General features: G+C 52.1%; 6 protein-coding genes across 6 annotated transcripts; 4 read left to right on the top strand and 2 right to left on the bottom strand.

Moving 5' to 3' along the window:
- Positions 1–149: 149 nt before the first annotated feature.
- Z520_09624 (uncharacterized protein) lies at positions 150–1,172 on the top strand (the record flags this gene model as incomplete). The annotated part of the gene is made up of 1 exon (XM_016780118.1): positions 150–1,172. One exon carries the CDS (start codon positions 150–152, stop codon positions 1,170–1,172), a length of 1,023 nt encoding a protein of 340 aa, XP_016628701.1.
- Positions 1,173–2,963: 1,791 nt separating this feature from the next.
- On the top strand, positions 2,964–5,909 carry Z520_09623 (uncharacterized protein; the record flags this gene model as incomplete). Its single annotated transcript, XM_016780117.1, has 7 exons — positions 2,964–3,048; positions 3,155–3,301; positions 3,365–3,763; positions 3,865–3,967; positions 4,081–5,121; positions 5,210–5,523; positions 5,791–5,909. 7 exons carry the CDS (start codon positions 2,964–2,966, stop codon positions 5,907–5,909), a joined length of 2,208 nt encoding a protein of 735 aa, XP_016628700.1.
- A 1,087-nt stretch (positions 5,910–6,996) lies between these two features.
- On the bottom strand, positions 6,997–10,082 carry Z520_09622 (uncharacterized protein; the record flags this gene model as incomplete). Its single annotated transcript, XM_016780116.1, has 2 exons — positions 6,997–7,919; positions 8,513–10,082. The coding sequence occupies 2 exons, from the start codon at positions 10,080–10,082 to the stop codon at positions 6,997–6,999; spliced, it is 2,493 nt and encodes an 830-aa protein (XP_016628699.1).
- A 627-nt stretch (positions 10,083–10,709) lies between these two features.
- Z520_09621 (uncharacterized protein) lies at positions 10,710–12,546 on the top strand (the record flags this gene model as incomplete). Its single annotated transcript, XM_016780115.1, has 5 exons — positions 10,710–11,030; positions 11,084–11,179; positions 11,233–11,767; positions 11,819–12,030; positions 12,079–12,546. 5 exons carry the CDS (start codon positions 10,710–10,712, stop codon positions 12,544–12,546), a joined length of 1,632 nt encoding a protein of 543 aa, XP_016628698.1.
- Positions 12,547–16,309: 3,763 nt separating this feature from the next.
- Z520_09620 (uncharacterized protein) lies at positions 16,310–20,928 on the bottom strand (the record flags this gene model as incomplete). The annotated part of the gene is made up of 3 exons (XM_016780114.1): positions 16,310–17,401; positions 17,452–20,491; positions 20,555–20,928. 3 exons carry the CDS (start codon positions 20,926–20,928, stop codon positions 16,310–16,312), a joined length of 4,506 nt encoding a protein of 1,501 aa, XP_016628697.1.
- Positions 20,929–22,206: 1,278 nt separating this feature from the next.
- On the top strand, positions 22,207–24,169 carry Z520_09619 (uncharacterized protein; the record flags this gene model as incomplete). Its single annotated transcript, XM_016780113.1, has 2 exons — positions 22,207–22,460; positions 22,573–24,169. The coding sequence occupies 2 exons, from the start codon at positions 22,207–22,209 to the stop codon at positions 24,167–24,169; spliced, it is 1,851 nt and encodes a 616-aa protein (XP_016628696.1).
- Positions 24,170–24,257: the final 88 nt, after the last annotated feature.

The following is a 24,257-nucleotide window of genomic DNA, read 5'->3' as shown; positions in this document are numbered from 1 at the left end:
AGCGTTCGTTGTATTTCAGAAACAGTTAGATCAGTTATTGGCATCAACATCACATTCAGTGGGCCACGCAAAACCAAGTAGGACTTTCTCTCCTTGGAAATTTCCAAACTCGAGACCAGCTCAACTTCCATCCTGATCAGCAATTTATGATGCCAGAAAGCCACAGACTGGGAATCGCGACGGTGTCGCTAGGTTGGCATCCATCTCACACACTCCAACGAAAACTAGATGCCATATCAAAACAAGGGTATGAAGGGGTTGAGATATATCATCCCGACTTGGTCACCTTCGCGGAGCAACACTCTTTGACGCATTTGGAAGCAGCATCAAAGATCGGTGTGATGTGCAGAGAAAGAAATATCTCGATCATAGCGCTCCAGCCACTGTTTAACTTTGCAGGCGTCCTCACATCGTTTGAGACTCGACTCAAGTCGGCCCGCGAATATGTCGCTCTGGCTCGAGCTATGGGGACAAAGATGATCCAAGTTCCAACAACGTATGAAATGAACTCAACGGGTGACGAGGACCTTATTGTGGCAGAGCTCTCCGCGCTCGCGGATTTGGGAAGAGAATCAACAGAATCCGGTGAGGAAGAGATATTCTTCGCGTTTGAAGCACTGGCATGGGGTGTGCACCATGCACTGATGGACGATGCGATTCGAATCGTCAAGCTCGTCAATCGTCCCAACTTTGGTCTCTGTCTCGACACCTACCACGTTATCGCCAGGGTTTGGGCAGACCCGCATGCGGCGTCTGGCACGGGCACAGGTATCGCTCCAGGAGGCTATGCGGCGCTCAAGTCAACTCTCGACCGGTTCATGGAGCAGTGTCCTGTGGAAAAGATATTTTATCTCCAGCTCAGTGACGCCGAGAGGCTGGAGCAACCACTTGGTCCGGGTCATCAGGCGTACAAAGCCGAGTGGGCCCATTGGGATGCCACGATGCATTGGTGCGTCTGGGGAAGATTATTTCCCTATGAGACCGAGTATGGTGCCTATTTCCCACTAGACGATATCCTGCGACTTTGGCTTGTGGAAATGGGGTGGAAAGGCTGGGTGAGTATGGAGATGTTCCATCGGGATGAGGACAAGGAGTCGGTTGGCCCCGAACTCCTCGCAGAAAGAGGATATCAGTCGTGGCAGAAGATCAAAGATCGTTTTGCTTTGCAGTGATCGGTCCGACTGCATGGAAAAAGCGCACGTTCTGTGATGGGGAGAATGACGGATGAATCCAGGTGAGCAACGTGACAAAGATTAGCGAACAACGTCAGTGGAGATGTCGTGGGTTCTACTCAGTCTTGTCTGATGAAGAGCTGGCTGAGAGGCCACATCTCGGTTTACCGCCTGTCAACATTAGTCAGCCAGTTGCCCAGTCCTGTTAAAAGGAGAAAGTGCCGTCGTCATTGGCTCGACTTGTTACGCTACCAGCGAGTCCAAACGTTCAACTACAAGTAGTACAATGGGTCACGAGATTGGCAGAACCGGGATTCGCAAATGCCGGAGTCAAAGTCTTCCATCCAATGGCGACAAAACGGCTGGATTCATTGCGCCAAGACTGTGGGGGGCCGATGTTATAGCATTCGAAAACCTGGATGGACGTAGATGCAAATATTGACGCAATGACGTCGTTGACCTGGAGTCGATCGACCTATGTCCTCTTGGTACTACTTGTACTCGGAGCAGGTGAACCTTGCAAATGTGAGCTCGGGTCCAACCCCAGACTCTTAACAACCTGTGGGCCCGGAAGAGGAGCCGCGCAGTCGGGACACCCTTGGTACTCCTAGCTAAGAGCGGAAAAAAAGAGTTCGGGGGCCCGGGGTGTTGCCGTTCCCATAATCTCCTCGTTTAAGCACAAAATCCTTTGATGACGGGTTCATTCATGCGGACAGGTCATTCGAGGTAGTGGAAATTGCGGTTCTCGAAGGGGTCGAACAATGCTCTTAGTGCGCTGAGTATTGAGTCCGTGACGTCTCGATGTAGACTGGTCGAAAGAGCTTTTCTTTGGAACTCGATACAGATGTCTACAAGCCCTCACTGGCAACAAACTATGCGCAGCTGTTGCGGCAGCACCCATTCCCTGTCCAATTGGGGAAATAACAACGCTTGATGCCCCCAGCGCGATGAAGTCGGGCTTTGTTTCTTGTGTGACATGTCACATGCCATGAAAAAGGGGGTTCTGGATAAGTGTCAAACCATACAAATGAACTTATATAGATGCTCACTGTCAGAAATGACTTTTACTGATAGTATATGTATGTATCGTGTTGCATTCACATTATCCTGGTAATATAGAAGGAAGTAGCCACGTGATTGTGCTAGAATGGATCAGGTATACCCCGCTACTATATCCGGAAGTCAAGTGGGGCTGGCACGTGCCCCATCGGGCTTGTCTCTCTCTGAGTGGCGGCCCGGGTGGGTACGGCATTCCACTGCCTCCTCGGTCGTGGTCCCCGTTTCCCTCTCCTCCCCCATCTCACACTATCTCCCCAGAGTGAACCCCAGGTTCTCTCCAGTCAACCTCATGGATACTCTGTATCTTCTTGTTTCCTTACAAAAAAGATCACAAAGAACGCCGTACCGAACTGCAAGGGTCTGCACTCGACCATTAGTCAGGCGTGTATTCTCACCGCTAGTACAGACTTGACCTAGTAATTATCTTCGAGGTACATGCTCTACTGCGCAGTGCCAGAGTGGCACAGTCACGCGATCCAATACTGCCCTATCAGCACCCACATCCCTGGACTGCGCCCTGGGCTTTCCAAACTGAGCCCATGATCAGGATATGGTGGGATGTGATGTGATTCTCATTCCTCATTCCTGATCACCTTCAACCGTCTTTGATCAGGACACATCGATAGCTCGCTACGGCAGGACCACGCCTACTCTGCCAGGACTGCCTGAGCTTCCCGGGGACGGGATGACGACCGGCAAACCTCATCAACCACGGGGTAGATCCTGTGAGGAATGCAACCGGTAAGGCAGCCGCGGACCTTGAAGAAGAAAAAGTTTACTGAGAAGATCCCTTCAAACGCTAGTAAAAAGGCGAAATGTAAGTCGTCGCTCCGTGTTCATCCCTGGACATTCGAGGGCTAACCGACTCGCGGATCAACCCACTCCCGTCTGTTGTGGTTAAGCCGTCACTAACCAGTGTCCAGGCGACAAGAAAATCCCAAAATGTCACCGTTGTCAGCAATCCGGATCTCGTTGCGTCTATCCCACTCATCGAAAACGCACAACGCTCGAGACGAAATATCAAAGCCTCCGACGAAAGCTGATGGAATCAAACCAAGGGGATGAATTGGGTCCGCTCAGCACCCAGCTCTGTCTACTCCGTACAAGACAAAGACTAACAGTTTTGCATGTAGAAGGGTTACTGGATAATGTCGATCTTAATGTTTTACGTGGTGCTCTGCAGCGTCGAGAGCAACAGGCAGCAACCGCGACGACCGAGTCAGGATCCTCCCCATCTGATGAGAATGCGGCTCTGGAAGGTCGAGACAATACGGAATACCAGCAGCAGCAGCAGCACGCACAGGATATGTCACTGTCAATATCATCCTTACCGCTGTCGATGGTATCAGACACACCGACTTTGCCGACCGTCCTGTCCCTAAACGACGGTTCGGTCCCAGATCACTTACACATTGATGGGCAACACAGCAGCCCGTCACACGACTCTAACAACTGGCTTGGGAATATGACCTTCAGTCCCTTCACAGACAGTTATGGAATGTTCAGTCTCCTCAATTCAAGTGAGCGCTATGGTCAGTAGCAGACTTTATGTCTCCCTCTCTGTCTTAAGCCCGGATTCCTTGTGTTGCCGAGAGGGTGATATGGGGCTTCTAACTTCTTTTTCGTCGACTAGGTGACGGTTGGTCAGGTTCTGCCCACAGTCACTCTGAAGACATGAACCTTGCAGACCGGAATCCTTGTACACTCGCATATCCACCTGCTTTAATAGATGAACTGTGAGTAGCCTCAGAGGGGCAAAACCCCCCAATCTCCACATTGCCGGCATTCCTCGCATGCTGTCTGCTGTTTACATTTCCCTTTTCTTCTTGGGTGCTAAGACTAACAAAAGTTCGAATTTGGATACCCCCTCCAGAATTGACCTGTTCTTTTTACGTGTGCAACCATCTATTCCTATTTTCCACGAACCGAGATTTCGCCAAAAGTTCAATGTCGGCGGCAACAACAATAAAAACGACAGATACGCGCGGCTGGCGATCGAGGACGCGTTGATTTTGACCGCCATGATGGCCTTGTCTGCGAGGTTCTCGACCAATGAATTCTTCCCATCCACAGCGTCCAAGGATAAAGGCAAAGTTTTCGCCCGAAAAGCAAACGCCCTCTATGCGGAAGCGCTCCAAAGTGACGAGCGAGGCCTCGACGAAGGGAACGAAATCTCTCTCGGATTCCTGCAAGGGTGCATCCTCCTGGCGTTCTACGAGCAGACAAACAGGATCACGACCCAGAGCTGGCTCCTCATAGGCACTTGCTGTCGACTGGCAATCGACCTGGGGCTTAACGAGTTGGACAAGGATGTCTTCATCGCCGACGAAGTTGCAGGATCCACGGCCCCACCAGGCGAGGAGCATAACCAGCAGCGTCAGGGCCAACAACAGCATCAGCACCAGCACCAGTATGATGCAGCACAAGAGTCGTGGGTGCAGACAGAGGAGAAGCGACGGGCGTGGTGGCTTGTTTGGGAGCTAGATGTGTTCGCCGCGACGATCCTGCGCCGCCCGCACGCCATCAACAAGGACCAAATGCACGTCTTGCTCCCCGTATCGGACGTGTCGTGGTTCTCTGAGACGCCGACCGAGTCCATCCTGCTGCAGACCGACTTCTTGCACGAATGGCAGACACTGGAGAGCTGTCCCAGCGCGGACGAACGGGCATGGTTCCTCGTCACGACGCTTCTGATGGCCCGAGCAGCCGACCTCGCCTCCCCAGAGAAACCCTTTACCTTGCAGGATATTGTCAACTTCGGGTCGACATTGAATTGCTTCTCCCTCCTCCTTCCCCAGGGCTTCCAACTCGACTTTGTGCGCACCCCCTTCAACGAAGAAAACTTTGCGGCGAATAACTGGGCGCTTTCCACCATTTTCATGCTCCACACGTACGTTGTTGTACTCATTATGGTTCCTTGGTCTGCTACCATGCTAGTATTTACCTTGTTGCTAACCTTTCCACTAAACTGTCCACAGTGCACGGGTCCTAGTCCGAAACGCACAGTATATCAAGTCTCAGAATGGGCTACAAAGCCCCGCCGTCGTCGCCTCACTCCCCACGGGCCCGCACAATGATACTTACCTCGTTTTCCGCGCCATGGAGGCCTGGCCACCCGAGTACCTCATCTACGCATGTCCGTTCGTTTCGTGCACCATTATCGGCCCGGCCTTTGACAATATCCGAGCCGCACTGCTCTTCGAGCCGGGCGGCCATGGAAACTACCTCTCCATGTTGAAGCTCATTCTCAAGAGGATCGGGGCGTTCTGGGGTATTGGAGAGAGTGCATTGAGTGAGTTGACTCCATTACCCTTAAAACACATTTTGTTGTCGATTCTCGATTTCCATCTTTCTTTCTTTTCTTCCTCTTCCCACTTTTCTGATCATTTCATATGTCCACCATCTTCACTGGTTTCGCACGCACGGTGGACCTTACGGCGGGAGGTCGGCCTATGGGATCATTTTATCTTGAGATCAAACCTGGAGTGCTGATGAAACCACCTCTCCCTCACCCATATCCCGTACGGGATCCGGGTGGAGGACTGTGTGTGTCAACTAGGACTGGTTGAGATCTTCGAACACGAAATCAAAGTCAATGGCTCGTTCCGCAAACAAGCGTTCCAGAAGTACGCAAAGGACTTTTCGTTGCTGGTTGCTGATCCGGCGAGGAATGCGTGACGGCAGCTGCATTACCCACCCACACGAACTCACGATAAAATGTAATCGAATGAGAAAGTTCAATGGGCACGAGAAAGACGGGACAGGACTCCAAGGAATTGGCGAGCTGGACGGAGTACCTATAACCTGATGTTACGTGCGTTATAATGTCAGCAAATGGAGGCCATTTGTGTTTCTCAGCATTGATGAATCCCGTCTCTGTCCACGCGGCGAAAATGAAAGGCTTTGATGGCGGGGACAGCAATTGCCGTCGAGGCCAAAGGGCAGACCGGTGTATGGACACCATCATGAAGGCTGTTCCTTTCCCAGAGAGTGAGTACCTCTTGTCGAGTCCTGGTCTGGTGTCCGGCTCCGGGGTTCATCGACGCCGCTGGGACAAAGTCATCTGTTTGACAAACTCTTATACCGGCTGCCACGAATTGTCCAGCACGGGCTAATTACGTATTCGTAGAACAGGTCCGGGGAAGAAAGCAACGTGGCCTTCAACGCCGGCATCTATGCACGCACACGTCCCTTCCCTCCGCCTTGCGGGCTGCTCACTGAGGTTTCCCCGGAAGTTAAGGATGAAGACCCCGGCGGCTATGGGGAGTGCTAAGCTGCAGTCTTGGTAGATCTGGGCCCCGAGCCAACGGCAGTGTCTGTCCTGCTCAGTCCCCTCCTGTACCGCTATGGTTCGTTGTCTCCATTATCCGTCTTTTCACCACGTTCCAGGCAAGGAGATGGTTGGGCCCGATGCCATGGAGAGATAGTCAGACTGTGTCGTAGAGTCCAGCTACCAGGTAGTCACGCTATAGACGAGGAAAGCCTGAGTGATCCAATCTTTCAATTCTGTAGTGTCCTGTTGTGCCAGGCACCGCTGGTTCGTTATAGTCAGGTCCAGTCTGATTTGATATGTATCTGCCTACCGCAGGCACCTTCCATGCATAAATTCATGAAAAGGTATCAGTCTCGTCTATCGGTTGACTTGACTTCATCTGTCTTGTTCGCCTGCCTCAAAACAAGAACGGACTTTTCACCACATCTCAAACATACACCATAGGCTCTTCATCATCTGGCATCTTTGAACGCGAATCGTTGGATCTCGAGCTCACCATTTGGTCGACCCTCCGTCGATCAGAAAATCTTGGCCAGTCACATATCTGCTCGCGTTGCTGGCCAGGTAGAGAGACGCACCGACGTAATCTTCCGGCATGCCGATGAATCCCAACATGGTGTCGCTCTGCCACTGCTTTATCAGGTCCGGATATCCCTCGGTCATCTTGGTCAAAGTGTAGCCGGGGCTGATGGAGTTGATTCTGATCCCACTCCGTCCCAGCTCCTTGGCTATCTCGGGCACCATCCCTCTGACGGCAGATTTGGTCAAGCCGTATACACTGGAATTGTGCGTCCGCACAGCCACGTATGAGGCTGTACTAGCTATGATGATGATGCTTTTGCTTTTGGCTTCGTTGCCACTGTTATTGCTGGGGGCTTTGTTTGGCTCTCTCCGGTCCTGGTTGGAACTTATCATGGCCTGCGCGGCTAGTTGGCAGGTGAAATACACGCCTTTGACGTTGACGTTCAACAATTTGTCAAAGTCTGTTTCTTCGGTCGAAAGGAAGTCCTTGACTAGATTGATGCCCGCGGCTGCAATGCAGATGTCCAAACCACCATCTCCGCAGAACGATGTGATGGTATCTTCAAAAGCTTGTTTCAGGGTGGCAACACACGACACGTCAACCTTCCGGTACACTGTGCGGATACCATAGGTGGTGGAGATGCTTTCGTACTCAGGCGAGGGTGGCGATATGTCAAAGACTGCCACGTCCGCTCCCGCTCGAGCAAGGCCAACGGCTAAAGCCAGCCCTATGCCTTGGTTTCCGCCGGTCACGAGAGCGTGATGCCCACGGAGTGAGAACTTGTGATGGTGATCTCTTTTAGTTGAAGAACCGGAAGAACCTGACCTTTCATGATTTGTGGTTGTGAAGGGGCGAGGGCGAGATTCACAAACGTACCTGTTCCATTCCAGCACTGAGTCCTTGGTCAAAAAGCGGCGACTCGATGATATGATGTTTGTGATTCTCAGACAAGAACTCACAGTGTTCTCATCTGGGAATCTTCGCTCTGCTTAGATTTTGTTCGGGGTGTGCATTCGGTAACCAGAAGGCCGGGGAGGGACGGCATTCAATGAGGCCGGAGATGCCAGTCGAGACGCGACATAGCATCTAAACCATTGCATAATTTGGGCTTCCAGAGTGCCAAGTTGTTGAAAACCATCGTCACGGAGTGTGATCCCATGATTCAACCTTGATGGTATGTATGTTGACGATTTCTCGGCTCCACGCTGACACTAGCAATGGGTGAAGCGGGTGAAACGATGAAAGGGCCAAAACCCTTCATCGCAGAAGTAATCCTGATATCTGCAAGAGTACATTTCCTGTCAGGGATAACGACGTAAAGTTGACCTTACACAATGTCAACAGGAACCAATAAGGTCTACGCAACACGAGCAGCATATTGGATACCTACATACATGGCTCACCCATCAACCTTTGCAGCCAACCTTTACTAAGCCGAAAATCCTAGAAATGATCTCTTTTGCCAGAAAGCCCTCATTCTCTTACCAAAAACATAGAAAACCGCCCCAAGCGAATACAACCCAACAATGATACCGCCGACAGCAGCCCACGTCTTCTTAGGTCCGTCTTTGTTAAACCAGGGAACGAACCAATATCCCATGGTGAATGGATAGAAGTTTTTCCAGGCGAACAATATGACCTGCGACTCGTTTGCCCAGCTCCGGTGCGCGTCAACCACATAGCCAATGATCGCCGCATTTCCAAGGACAGCACCGCAGTTGGCAAGAAGCAGCAAGATGGCCAGGCCTATCCAGTGGACATGCGTTGTATAGGCCCAACCCCAGCCGATGAAGCCAACACCCGCAATGATGAGCGCGGGGAAGAGCATGACCAGTCTGAACTCGGGCTCGAAGATATTCTTGTTGCGTCTTGCCATCAACTTGGAGATTGGATCAATAGTGACAATGCCAATACACACGGCAATAGTTATCCCAATCCACGCTGCGATGTACAGATTTGCAAGCCCGGTCGGACTGAAGTTATATGGTGGTGGTGCCAATTCTTCGGCCAGTGTGAAGGAAATACCGACAGCCCATGCCATAGGCAGTGCGGCGATCGAAGCCCAGAAAATCGTCGGATGTAACGCCAGGGCGAAGGTTCGAATAGTCGACCTGAGGATGTTCTCATGGCCAATGACTCCCTGCCATGGATTGACCCATTGCATATATGTCTTGGGGCGTTCTTCAACCTGTGGTCCTAGTGCTGATCTCTCCGGCTGAACTGTTGCTGCCACTTCTTTGTGGTCATAGCTCACCTCATGGACCTTGTCAAGGATAACATCTTCAGCAACGTGCGCCAGCGGATCCACATGGTTTCGTCCAAACCCGGGCTCACGCAGGAAGAAAATGAGGCCGATCAGGATAACACCCTCTGCAATTGCCAGGCCGCCAAAACACCATTCAATTCCCGAATGCAGCACAATTTGAGTTCCGATCGGTACACCCAAGAACACACCTGTCTGCAAGCATAACAGGAACAAGGTAACGCGGCTGCCACGCTCATGTACGAAGAACAGATCTGGTATCATTGCGAGAGACAGCGCTTCATAGGCTCCCTGGCCGACGCCAGACAAGCATCTTGCGCCCATCAAACTGTTGTACGTTGTCGCGCGAGCTGCCCAGATATCTGCTGCAATGAGTGTCACGGTGCCGAAGATATATATGATGCGTTTGCCGTACTTGATGGCCAAGGGACCATAGAATATGATACAGGCACCAATGACGAGAAGAAGGTACGAGGACAGCTGTGCGATATCATTGACTGTTTTGCCCCATTTGGCAGCGAGCTCGAGCGTGATAGGAGTGAGAATGGGCCCGTGAATGCCAGAGAAGACTGTGCCCAGGATAATTATCCAATACATGAGGTCGCGGCGCCATAGTGGCAGGTTCAAAATGTCATTGGGCGAGTCGGATGGCTGAGGAGCCAGGACGATAGTGCCATCTTTGTTGTGCTTGAGGTGTGTGGTATTTTCGACCGACGCGTTAGTATCGTCGAACAGATGGATGCTGCCCTGGACAACTTCCGTGGAGGAAGGCTCAAGTACACCGAAACCCATGATGCTTGGCTCGGAGATCAATGGCTGAGAGACGACGGCATCAGTGAAGGTGTGTCGATTGTTGCTTGATTGGTGAAGGCTTGTAGTCTTGGAAATGTTCTGGTCAATACATAGAAGTTCCGTCACTTGATATACCTGGGAGTATGGGATGCATTGACGCGGAGAATTCGGGGTAGCCTCGTTACCCCGGGCAGACCATGCAGGCTTCCCCAGATTCTACCCCACCCATTGGCGCTGATGGTGCCGACCAACCTAGTCTGCGGGCCAGATGGATCCCTGCTGCCACGCTTCCATGCTTCCCCGTTACCCCACCACTCCCCTCGCTTCCTATCCAAGCGACCACATCTCATCTCGATGTGGGGTTACGAGGCTTTGGTGGAAAGCACGCAGCGAGCATCTTGCACTTTGTGCTTAAAAGCGGGTGTTATAGTCGGAGAAAAGGCTGAGAATTTGGAGATCATGGGAGAAGTGATCACATGTAGTTGCGCTCGATCTCCTGACTCCTTATTCCAAGCATCACTGAGGCCAGTGACAGCTTGAAACCTCATCTAAGCGTCACCACAGCACCGAGCGAGCAGAAAGGCTGATAATCTGCCAGGTACGGCGCCTTCTCGTGCCCTCTATACTATGACAACATTGTGGAATGCCACATATGGCATGCCCGTATATTGGCACGCTGCCACTTTTGTGCTGCTACTGGGAGCAGTCGCCGCTATCTACCATGCCTTGGGCCTTGGAGGACCTAGAATCCCTAAAGGGTTACGAGCCCCTCCCTCGCCACCTGGCGCAAGACTCTTCAGCGGCCATTCCCACATCTACACAGGCCAAGTAACGAACAATCCGAGCGAGTCACAGCTCGTCAAATGGGCCCAAGAGCTTGGAGAGATCTATCAGATTCAGATGGGAACCCAGCGTTGGGTGGTCCTCAGTTCCCCCGAGGCTATCAAAGTGAGTCTCGCCCATTCTGGATCAGCTGCACCAGGAATTAATGAACTTCACAGGAAGTCTTTGATAGGCAAGGTAACTTGACGTCAAGCAGAGGTGTCAATCGAGTTGCCATGGGCGTATTGTCTGGCGGATACCGAATGCTATTCATGGTACATACGTTCCCTGACTCATCTCTTACCAATACTTACATGTGTTCATGCAGCCATACGGAAAACAATGGCGTGACATTCGTGCTATCGTCCATCGCTGTTTGACGGTCAAATCTGCAGATGGTATGAAACCTTCGCAAGACCTCGAATCGCGACGTTATCTTTACGATCTGTTGATCGAGCCTGCAAACTTCTGGAACCATGTCAAACGCTATTCGACAAGTGTAATCATGTATGCAACATATGGCAGGCGGATCGTTACCGTCGACGATCCAGTCCTCAATGATATATACACCGAAACGGGGATATTCGCCGAATGCTTTGGACAGATCCATTTAGTTGACCAGTATCCAGTCCTGGAAAAGTTACCGAAAGCTCTACAGTGGTGGCGCAAAAAGTATGAGCCCTATCATCAGAAAGAGCTACAACTCTGGCTCGGGTTGTGGAAAGCTTTGCAAACCCAGATGGCAAAAGGAATCCGCACTGGATGTTTCGCGGAGAAGTTTATGGAGGTTGATTATCCCAAGATGGGTATCTCTGAGAACCAGGCAGCTTATGTCGCTGGGACCATGATTGAGGCTGGAAGTGGTAGATTCATGACCATCCCTTTTCGTCGACGTTACTGACGGCTGGCGACAGATACCACACAGCTTACGCTTAACAGTTTGATCTTGGGACTCGTTGCATTTCCTGAGACAGTCGAAAAAGCACACAGAGAGCTGGATAACGTTGTTGGCCACCGGATGCCGACATTTGAAGATTTCAACCAGCTACCTTATATTCGTGCCATGGTCAAGGAAGTGCTGAGATGGCGTACTGCTTCAAACGATCATTTTCAACACTTTAGCACTGTAAGGCTCTCCTTCTTTCTTCATCCTCCATACTGAATTGATGACCAGGGTGATGTTGTCTACAAAGACTACTTCATCCCCGCAGGCTCATGCATTGTCGGTAACGTTTGGGCTCTGAACTTCGATCCCGTCTTGTTCCCCGACCCTCAACGCTTCTATCCAGATCGGTATTTGGACACCGTGGCCAATAGTTTGACGGCTGGCGAGTGCCTTAATGTGCAAGATCCTCGACAGCGAGATCATTGGGGGTTTGGCGCCGGCCGACGTGTCTGCGCTGGATATAATCTGGCGGAGAACTCGTTGTTCATTCTCACAGCGCGGTTGTTGTGGGCTTTCGATGTCAAGGCGCCGATTGATGAAGTTACTGGGAAGCCATTGAAATATGACCTTTGGGATTTCCCGGCGACTAATATGTTTGGTCCAAATCCTTTCAGGGCGGACTTCAAGATCAGAGATGCCGGGAGAAAGGAACAGATCCTTGCTGGCTTGGAGATGTTCAAGAGTGACTTCAGCTGAGTTGGAGCCACGTCAAGAGCTTGCTGGAGATCGAATTCAGGAGATCAGAGCCTGCAGCGTTGCCAAAATGGTAGCCACTAGTCAGACTATAGTCAACCTGAAGGCCCTGAGTATAGTCTTAGCAATGCTGATTCCAATGGGTGCGGAGCCGAAAGGCAGAGCCGCGTTCACAGCAGCATCAGACAGATCAGGCACTCCGCTAATGGTCATGTACCCCCCGAATACGGAATTTGAAGCACTCCCGTCAGATGGCTGGGCGAACATGGGATCCACGAGGCCCTCCCGAAAGAATGGTGTCGGGGACTGAAGAGTGGTGTTCCGCGAGAGAATCATCAATTTCAGTCGTAAGGATGGGATGCGCCAGCCCAAGATACCCTGCTATTGACCCGTCATCTTTCACGGCCAGCCGACACCAGGCTGTAAGCATTCATCCTTTACAAGACGAGCCCTTCTACTTGTTGATGATGCTAAACCAACTTGCTGCTCTGGAATCAGTATACCAGCGACTAGAACGCTCGTGTTGTACATGGCGCTACGCGCACCCTGCCCGTCTTTATAACCCGTGCTAAGGGTCTCATGTAGGAGCTGCTCAAAGTGGCTGTCTAATTGAATTGGCGTGCTATAATCACACGGCCATCCTGCTTCGCAAATATAGCCCTGTTCGACAGCCCGGAATTTTGAATTGCCCGTTGTCGACTTCAAGATATACAGGTCGACCACCGATGGGCACTTCAGGTTCTGTAGTTGCACGAAAGGTTTCATTGTAACCTGATCCGAAAGCATTGTCGAGTCTGCTGCACTGCCGAAGCCTCATGGAGCTGCACATCGAAGAGCTACAACATATCCTGAAAATTGCTCAGTCCCAAGGCACACAATGTCAGGCCGCTGTAACAGCTTCGCGGTTGCTTCAGCAAGATCTGTTGTACCTGATTGAACGGCCTGTCATGGTAGGAGGTCGCATTGAGATGTGCATCATCCTCTCCGAGAATTTGGCAGGCATGAGTGGTCACGCGGCGCGTGGCGTCTCTGACCTCAAGTCCCAGGACCATCGTTGAAGTGACGGCAGCTGTTGATCAGTTCGGGACTCGTTCAGGACACGATCTCATAGCCTTCGTGAGCGACGAGGCGCCGACGGCTGACGAACGATGGTCTCACATGTAGTTTCCCTCGACATTCTTTCAGTACGATCTTTGACTTGTGTCCCACAACAAGCATGTGGTGTGAATTTTCTTTCCGAGATAGCTATGGCTGTTCTTTCGAGGCGCAATGGATTCGTGGTTCAGGGAGCTGGCAATGGCTGACGATGGCCAACGCATGGGACAGTGCCCGCGTCTCAGGTGTGGCGACCGAGTGGCTGTGCCGAGTACACGCAGATATACTAGCAGCAACTGCACGTCTCATTGGCCGAGTCTCAGCTGTTCATCTGATCTTTGGCTGTGGCTGAGCAGTTAGCCGATGAAAGACTGGTGCTGGATGATGGGCCGGAGACGAGCCGTCGCCAGTGAGAGGGTGTGCTTTTCAGCTGCGCCTGCGGGTTTGCGCAATCAGGCAACTGGAAGCAGGGGAGAGAAGGTCGATCCAATGCGCAACAGCTGCTGGAGAGGCGGATCCATCCTGGCCCAAAGAATCTGGAGACTGGGAGGGAATACGGAGTACGAGGTGCTATATCAGAAAGGCACTGCAGGAGGATTTGTTTCCTCGCTTCACAATTCTCAAACAAACTCTGTGACAACAGACGTGGAAGACCCCAGCATCAGCCAGCCCCCTTATAAGACACAGCCCAACCCCCCTAGACCTTATTCTCTAGGCTCTAGGCACTACCTTCTAGGCTTGGCAACCACCAGCTCCCAAGCTTTTTGGTCAAGCAACCTCGTGCCCGCCTCCCTCTTGGGCACCCACTCTGCCACTTCTAGGCACCGACTGCGGCTATCGCCTGACCCAAAGAAACCAGACCCTCTTTATCTCCAAATCCCTTTTCTACTTTCCACCTCCGCCTCAATCAACTTCATTGAATTCATTCATCACATTTGCGACCAACTTCAGTTCTCGCAATCATCACAAGCCCATCAGGCAATACTCTCTTTTCGCCTTCCATCGTTCCTTGACTCTACTCTCACATCACCACGACAATGTCGAACCAACAATACTACCAAGGTGGTCCCCAATACCCTCCGCAAAGGTGAGTTGTCCTGATTTCACGTCCTGTCTTACCGCCGGCCTATTCTGTTGCTTTGCCCTTCGCGCTTTGGATCTTGCTCGCGCGACCAGAAAAGAGAGCACAAACACATGTGCATTTGCTTGCCTCTCTTACTGCGCCAGCACTCTCACCGCGCTTGTCACCGCATTTCCCCTGACATCACCACTTCTGTCTTTTGTTGCAATTTCACTAACTCTTGTCCTTCCATAGCTATGGGGGAGGTTACCCGCCTCAAGGTCCTCCACAAGGTTACTACCCACCGCAGGGCGGTATGCCATACCAGCAGCCTCAAAACTATCCTCCACCACAACCCGCGCCTCGGCACCAAGACCGTGGATGCTTGAGCGCTTGGTAAGAAATAATACTCCCTTCCATCTGGCCTTGGGTGCTATAAGAAATGGGCCTGTGAACTGAAATATAGCGACTAACCGTGTCTGATAGTCTTGCTGCCCTCTGCTGCTGCTTCGTCTGCGAAGAAGGATGTGAATGCTGCGCGGACTGTTGCGAATGCTTTGCCGAATGCTGCTAAGCGGCGACGATTGGAGAAGAGCACAGGACGGCGGAATGCAAGATAGAACCACAAGACAGACAATGATGCGCGCGTCGGGTTCTTTGACGGGGAAACCGCACACCCGGGGGTTCTGCTCTTTTATTCGCATGCGCCAGCCGCCAGCCAGACACAACGCATGCAAGCTATGAATCAATACAGCATTGGTCTGTCTCCTGCAGATCGAACAAAATCCAATAACGACTCTTCTGACGGGGATATGGGCATGGTACATACAGTGGAGACGAGCAAAAGTGTCTGCGTTGCATGGGTTTTATCTCACATTTCCTTTGTGGGCGGGCTGTGAATCTGCCAACTGCGCTTCTCTTCCTCTTGAGCAGAACGGCAGTGAGCGCAAAGGGAGTGGGGACTCTTTCTCGTGTTTTCTCTGCAATTCAGTAATGCTTTCAATATCAACATCTATCAGATCTTTGCACCGAAGCAGCCTGCATTCTAGCGACCATGCTGTATTCCCAGACTCATACCGCGCCCATGCAGGCTTTGAACTGTGGACGCGTGGTTTTGAGCCCGCTTCGCTCAACTCCAGTCGTGGTGCCTCTCACATTCTCTACTTGGCTATGTCGAATCGAACCGGGCAATCAAAAAGCGGTATGTAGCCTTGTCTAGCTGCGGAGTTCCAAGCATTCAAAGGTCGGCCCCTGGCGGTGATATACCACCAAGATCTAGCAGACGAAGCATACAAGACCAGACCGCCCAACGACTTTAATTCATTCGTGGTATACAGTATCAAAGTCTCAGCAAGGCTCTGCGCAAGCCCGTCCAAACTCATAGCAATGCCGTGCGCCAATTTCCGGAGCAGTCATCATCCTGTGCCCGGTCCAGCTCCATCCCCAATGCTTGTGCTATGCTGAAGGCTTTTATATGTTCATTAATGATAGTAAGAAATTCGTCTTCATCCGCGTCTCCCCGTGCTGTCCGCACCACATGATCTAGAAACAGGCAACATCCATCAGCAAAGAAGGTACGTGGTTCCAGGATAGCCACTCAAGATCACATCATTACTTCACCAAACTGGCAGCGGCGGCAGCAGCAGCTAAATCAGATCTGTTACTCATGCTCCTTTGACCGACAGTCAGCCTGGAGAGATTCGGATTCGACGCTGACGAAGTCATCGCTGCATGTGACGCCCGCTTGGCTTGTGCTGTGGCTTGGAACGTTCCAGTCATGGTTGACTGGCGCCGCGGTCCGGCTTTATTTGGTGAGGTCTCCTGCCGATTCGAGATCGGCGCTTTCAGTGTCGTTGGAGGTTGTGGCAGCGGTCTGGTGCCCACTGCGGTTGTCAACGAGTTCCCTCTCTTGACCGGAGAGTTTACGGCAGATTGGGTGTTCCTCCTGGCAGCGCTCGAGCTCATTTTGATTCCGGTTATAAATTCATGCTTGTTCGCCTCGTGAGGGGTCATTCTTCGTGTCGGATCCCACTTCAAACACTTAGTAATGAAATCCAGGAATGCTTCGTCGTCACATCTCAAGACTTGTCGTAAATCCTTGGAGCTCGGTCGTCTTCTCTTTCCCTTAGAAGATACCGTCAAGCGAGGCTTACCCATCGAATCAAAGAAGAGCTTTTTCCGGCTACTCTTCTCAATGAGATGCTTTTCCGGTGGGCCGAAGACTTCCATAATACAGGCCAGCTGCTCCTGCTCGTTCTCCCCAGGGAAAATTGGGTAGCCGGTGTAAAGTTCGGCCAGGATGCAGCCGACGCTCCACATGTCGATGGGCATGCCGTAAGACATGCCCAGAATGACTTCGGGCGACCGATAGAATCGGGATTGGATATAAGTGTACACCTTCTCGTGCTCGAAACAACTCGAACCAAAATCAATCACTTTTATTTCAGAATGGACGGGATGCGCAAGGAGGATATTCTCCGGTTTGAGATCGCAATGGATAACCTTGTGGTGTTGCAAAAGGACCAGACATTGAAGGAGTTGTTTCGTGAATCGTCGGATCAGTTTCAACGAGAACCCTCGGAAATCGTGCGCTTTGATGAATTCGTACAGGTTCATGCCCAGGAGATCGGTGGAGATGCAAAGGTGGCCGCGGAAATAAAAGCTTTGATCAAAATTGACAACGCTGTGCTTTTTATGAGGATCCTGATGTTGGGTGAGCAAGTGAAAGTTTCTATCCCACAGTATTGACTTACCCATTCCTTGAGCTTCTGCAGAATGTTGACCTCCACAAGAGCCTGCTGATGGAATCTCTTCTTGTTCCGGATGATCTTCACTGCAACGAGAATCCCAGTCTTGTGATCAACACAACGCACAACCTGTCCGAAACTACCTTTTCCAAGAAGGTCAACAACCTCGTATCGGTAGGCAAGATGGTCACCTTCAATGATGTTGTAATCTCCACGTTCATCATCGTATCCAAAATTGGTGGCAGCTGATCCCGGATCTCCCACAATTTTCCGGGCGTTCAAAGTCCCTGTGAAAAAGACATCCGGGAAATCAACAATCTCACCTCGCTCGAAGATGTTCAGGTCAAAAATGCGAGAGGCGGTGACGTGCGACATGCGAGTAGCAGGTCGGGCTCTGGCTCGAAGGCCGTCTAATTCCCTTGCCGCTGATTCGAAATCTTTCCGCTTCGAAGCGAGCTTCTTCATTTCTTCCTCTGCAACCAGGTCATCGCGATCCAAAGGCTGATCTGGTTGTCGTGGTTGTGCAGGTTTGTGAGCAACATGGTTGAGCGTGCTAGATGATACAGATCCCGACCGGTTCGAATTCACCATAAGTATCCTCCCAGAATCAAGTGAGGGACGACCGTTTGATGCCGTGCTATCGAAGCTTGCTTGTCGTTCGGGACCGTTATTTGTGCTTGAAGTAGATGTCTGTCTCCTAGACCTAAGATAGGACGGTCGTTGAGGGCTTGCGGCACCAGCTTGGGCATTTGCCCAGCTTGCGGATGCTGGAAGCTTTGGGGGGGGCATGTTATCATATTTGGACAAGTCATCGTCCTGCGTCACTGTTTCCGGCAACTTTGACTCGCTCCGTTTTCGACTCAACTTCCTCCTGAGTGATGTTGTGGAAAAGACAGATTCGCTCTCGACTTGCTTTTCTGCTGGACTCGGGACAGCTGGAGCGTCGGCTTTCGGCGTAACCGAGAAGCTAGGTGCACGAGGTCCGTTCGGTCGCGGCTGACTTGGGTTCCTGTTTAGCTCATTGATGAAGTTGGGTCGCATATAATTCGAAAATTCATCATTGCTCTTTGGCAGGGACGACGATACAAATGGAGAAATCGTACGAGTTTTGTCTGCTTCAAAGGAGAATACAGGCAAGCTTGGACTGATCTCGCTGGGCGGCCGTAGCTCATCGGACCGTAGAGCATGGTGCGAAGTGCTACTTCGCATTGTTGGGCCCTCGTCTTTATGTCCCCTGGAAAAGAAGCTTGCTTTAGAGGCCGTCATCGGTGTACTCGGCGTTTTCATGGTGTTGCGAATTCCGGGTGGTGTCGACGGAGGCTCCCCAGGTTCAGACTTGGTATTTAGTGACCTGATTTTCGCCGAGGTAGGTGTGCTCAGGGGCAACAGGTTCAATGGCGGTAGTCTAAGCGTCTGGAGCGATTTCTTGTTTGCTTTTGCTTGAGTCTGCGGGTGTTGTTGCGGCTGTGGTTGTGGTTTTGGCTTGAGCTCTGGCTCGACTGGAGGAAGCTGAGGTTGAGATGCGGAATTATGTGAGGTATTGCTGGAAGCTCGAGGCGTCTCTAACGCTTTCATAGCGTCAGCTACAGTAGATACCACGGGACTCGCAGAGATAGCTCCATCAAACGGTGGAAGACTAGAAGACCTCGCCGAGAAGAAGGGCTGATCGAGTTCACTCCCAGGAGATTCATAAGCTTTCGGTATTGCGGGCACAGGCGGCACTTCCAACTCGTAGTTCGTCGTCGTGGAAATATCAAGCCGGGCTTTCGCTGTAGGCAATCTCGAAGAGTTGACTGACTGGGGAAGCCTGGCAGGGTTGGTGACAGCGTTTCGGACAGAATTATAACTAGTATTTGATGATAAAGATTGACCTGAGCTGTAGGACTTTCGATTGGGATCTGGAGTGGTCCTTGAAGAAGACGGCGTCAAGCTCTTCCGGTTGGGTATGGCAGGAGATTGTAGGTCGGGCTGAGGAAGCTGGGGCATGGGCTCAGGCTGTGGAGTTGGGGGAGCTTGGGAGATCCGACTTTGAGGCAAAGGCGGTGCTGGGGGAACAATCGACATTCGTTTCATGCGGCGAGCATCGGTTGGGCTGACGGTACGAGCTCCTAACCCAGTCGCATGATGAGGCATAACGGAAATCCGACGGTTACGGTCAACATTTCCACCTGGAGTGGTTGTCCTTCCAGGCGTGCCACTCCTTCTCGTGGGTGTGTGATGAGTTGCAGTAGAGGTTGACCGAGACGGATCTGGTGTCCTCGAGGGGGTGAGCAAATCCTTGGAGTTCTGTCGTTTGGGAGCTAACGATGTCCTTGATTTGGTTGTGCTTGGTGTTTTGATGTCTTCTGTACCACTCTCTTCAGCCCGACCAGACAAATGTTTCAGTGACAAGTTCTTGCCGCTTTCCGTACTGGACTTCCTTCCCCCTGCACTTGGTCGTCTCCTCACGGTTGACTTCTCTGAATTATCTGGAGCAACAAAGGTGCCAGGACCCACGGACTTCCTCGGTGCTTTAGGACCACCATTTGTATTATTGAATGAATTGGGCGGGAAATGGCTCTGTCTTCGTCCTCTGAGGATGGAAGTTGTGGCAGTGGCCATCGAGTCAGATTTGACAGAATTCCGCGAGGTGTTCGAGGCCGTAGAACTCTTGCGGGTCACTGGGACTACACCTGATCCTTTTCGAGATGGTATGGGAATCGTAGGCTGCGAGAGTGTCTTCTTTTGGTCGGGTGCAGATGCGTCGGATGGGGGAGGGGCTTTGACCGCAGTCCCCCGGCCAGGAAGAGGGAAATGGTTCAGACTGGGTTCAGTGCCAACAATCGTGTCTTGGAAATCGTCGAAATTGAAAGTCGGCTCCAGAAAATCCCCAAAATCCAATGAGCCATCACGGTCGTCTCGGGTCGGAGGTTTTGCCTGTATGGATGCAAAGCTGAATCTGGAGATGTCGTTGATGGATAGCTCGTTGGTGTACGGATCGTGGGAAGCAACGGCAGAGGCACCTCGTACAGACTTGAACTGGGGAGTCATCGAATTGCTGGCCGACCTAGAACGTAGAAGGCACGAGTTAGCTTTCAATGACGAGACAGCCGGAAACTGCGATGCCCACCTCTTCCCCAGGCTGCCATAATCCAGAGGACGCGGACCCATTGGGGTCTTCGCGGCGTTGGGGATGGACGACTGCCTCCTGCGAGTGGTGGTGGCATTTTCACCAGAGTCGCGTTTGGTGGTCGCTGTCGATACTGTCATGGAGGCGGTCGGGAAGGAAGAAGGCGGCTGCTTCTTGGACGAGGGCAGAGTGTCGACTCCTGCGCCGGCGACTGCATCGTCACACAAAGTCAGCTGGGGTCCATCTGCTGCAGGTATCCAGTGGCATCGCATCAAGTTCGTACCACCACTGCTATCCAAGTCGTCGGGTCTCGTAGTGCTGGCCTTCACACTGCTAGGCTGTGTGGTTGCAGATGCATTCTGTCGGTAAGGCATGGCGAGAGAGGTGCCACTGCCCCTGTCCCGTCTCTTTCACATACAGTTTTCCGGTCATTCACTGCCGGAGCCTCGACATTGCCACACCAGGCTGGTGCTCAATCCATTGGGATGGTCGAGGTTGGCTTGCGGTCAGAGTTGCAAGTCAGACCGACCCTGTCGCGACCTTCAAGTTCTCTGAGAAAGTGGACCAGGGTGTCCGACTGGGTACGTGGGCTAGGTACAGTTCGACGTGGCGGACGCGTGCTTTGGAATGCCGTCAGGGGAGGATTCCGAGCAGCCGGATGAGATGGAACGGGATCAGAAAACAAAGCAAGAAATGACCCCGGTTGAGGCTGTTTCAAGATACAGATGCCAAAGGATGCTGAAGAGAATCTGTTGTTTATCCAGGGTAGGGCCTGGGGGGGAAATGTGTGATGTTGCGGTGACAATAATCAAACTGCCAAAAAGTGACCCTCCCAAACCTGGCTTCGACAAAGAAACAGCGCAGGTCCATCCGTTCTGGGCTTGCGAAGAGCAATGGGAGAATGGAGCTGGACAGGGGTTGGGGGGGAATCATCCATGGCTACGGTGGCCGTGTGCCTGAGCCAGCCTGAGCTGGGCTGGCTCTAAGGGCCTCTAAGGGTTCCATGGGGGGGCCACTGGGGGCGATCCTAAGTGGCACCCAGTGGAGGAGCCAAACGGATTGCCCACCATTCTGCCACCATAAGGTGTGGCTTTCCTGCATTGGGCGTATTGCAGAGGCTTAACGGGGCCTAGCAGCCCTAGGTGGCCCTAGCTCTCCAGGTGGGTGCAGAGATTGGCTATCAAACAAAGCCCTCCACTAGCACGGCCGATTGCTGGACAATCAACCTCTGCAATCTCGTCTCGAATCGATCCTCGGTCATGGGTAATATTAAAAGTCCTGGAAATGGCTTCGCTACACATTTGTGAGGCCACGGCAGCGTGGAAAATCCCGGGGTTCTCTGCACAGTGCAAGGATAGGGAGTGGCATGCAGGCTTTCCGGGTACCGCGACAAATGCCAAACCCGGGTTTCGTGTCACCACCCACCAAGGGGCTGGGCGCCACATACAAGCCACGTGTGGCTGCATTATCACGTGCCCCAAAGAGGCGTCGGTGGGTTACCACATGTTCGTTCATCGACCGACTACTCCATCGCGCCGACCACCTTTCCCATCCCCGGACATCACACGATCTCGCCTCGTGCAATGTGGTTCTAGCGCCCTGACATATCATCGAGGATGAGAGGGTGAATTCAGAATAAGAGGATACTCATCATGGATGAATACACAGCCGAAGCCTTCGCCAACCGTGATGAGCCCCTTCCGCTCATCGCCGGTCCCTCTAGCGACGTGGATGGTTCATCCTCCGAGGCAGACATTGCAAGTAACAAGCACAAGTCCAAGAGGGCGCACCTGGCATCGAAGCTGAACATCCAGCTACCAGACAGCACCGCCTCTCAGCCCGGAAGAAATGAAGCCACACCCTCTTCAGCTGGGAGAATCTCTCTCCAGGACCGCCTGTTTGCAAAGTATGCATCTCTCTCGATACTAAACTCTCTATGCCAACAGCTATGCACGTCTATTTGAAGAGCAATGGTGGATATGAGCCGTTATATAACCAATGCTGACATATTTCCCCAGAGTCCTTCAACGGGTTGTCCCATCTGACGATGGTGATGATGACCCATCAACCAGTCCAACCAACGTCCCTTCAAGTGCATATGTCTCTCGCCCTGCATTTAGCCTGCCATTGATGACATACAACTTCCGCCGCTTCAACGCCCGCATCGGCATCGTATTCGTCTTCCAGAATCGTCTCATCCGCCTCTTTACCTGGCATACGCCGACTCACACCTTGTCCTTCCTGGCGACGTACTCGTTCATCTGTCTTGACCCATATCTCCTTGTCGTGGTTCCTCTGGCCATAGCTTTATTCTACATCATGATCCCAGCATTCACTTCTCGCCATCCGCCGCCTCCAACGAGTAGCACCAACATGACGACAGACTACCATCAAGCATATACAGGCCCAGCGCTTGCCCCAGCCGCGGTCATAAAGCCCGCCCCTGAAACCTCAAAAGACTTCTTCCGCAATATGCGGGACCTACAGAACAGCATGGCTGACTTCAGCAACGCGCACGACTTCCTGGTGGCAAATGTCACGCCAGCAACGAATTTCTCGGACGAGCAGTTTTCTTCCCAACTATTTCTATATCTGATCATCCTGACCACGCTCTCATTTATCACCTCGTCTCTGCTTCCTTGGCGATTGATATTCCTTGTCTTGGGATGGGCTGCCATCGTCTCTTCTCACCCCAGGGCACAGGCATGGTTATTGAAGATGCAAAAGCAAGCAGAAATTCAAGCAAGCCTTGCATTGAACGACCCTACCCTTAAACACCAAAAGTACATCCATGGGATCCCCCTCCCTGCCACACCGCATGCGATTCAATCTGCATTCGCTACGTTCTCTGAGATCACCCTGTCAACGACGCCAGAGACAAGGGAAGTTGAGATCTTCGAACTACAACATCGTCCTCTCGCCAGTGCCGCTTCTAGTGGAAAAGCAGCTGAATGGCAGCCCCATCTCTTCACGCCTTCTCCCTATGATCCTCTCTCCCCAGCACGAATCGCAGGCGACAGGCCGAGGGGTACCCGGTTCTTTGAAGATGTTGAACCGCCAGAGGGATGGGAGTGGGCATCCAAAAAGTGGGAGTTAGACCTCGAAGCTGGGGAATGGGTCAATGAGAGACTCGTCGTGGGTGTCGAATACGACGTTCTCAATCGCGACGAGCCTCAGAATATCGATGGGCCTTTATCAGCCCAGGCCGCATCCGGACCTGGAGACCACGACAACGATGGCGTCAAAAACGACAACGATACGAGATTAAGAAGAATCTCCACAAACCGAAGAGAAAGCATCAATCTCGATTTTGGGGGTTGGGTGTGGGATCTTCCGCCGCCGCCCGGGTCCGGCGTCAACAGAGACGATGACCTCTGGCTTGCGTACGGAGATTACGACGTTCCTAAAGTAGGTGTACAAAACAACTCCAGGGAGGAGGAAAAGGCCCGGAAGAAGAGGGAGAAGGAGCGGGAAAAGAGGGACAAGAAGGAGAAAAGTGGCGCTGTTGCAGTGAGGGATTGGGAAGAGGCGACGAGGGTGGACAGCCGTGGGAGAACTGGGGAGTGGAGAAGAAGACGCTGGGTGAGGTTGGTCAAGAGGAAAGTGACGGTTTAATTCTGGTTGAGAACGAGCATAGATAGTAATGACTCGACGAGAGGACACGAATGACACGAACGAGGGTATCCCTACAATCTTGCTGAAC

The sequence above is a fragment of the Fonsecaea multimorphosa genome, assembly GCF_000836435.1.
Source record: "Fonsecaea multimorphosa CBS 102226 unplaced genomic scaffold supercont1.25, whole genome shotgun sequence".
Taxonomy (NCBI): domain Eukaryota; kingdom Fungi; phylum Ascomycota; class Eurotiomycetes; order Chaetothyriales; family Herpotrichiellaceae; genus Fonsecaea; species Fonsecaea multimorphosa.
The sequence above is the reverse complement of the archived record's forward strand: the minus strand, read 5'-3'. Positions and strand labels throughout refer to the sequence as shown.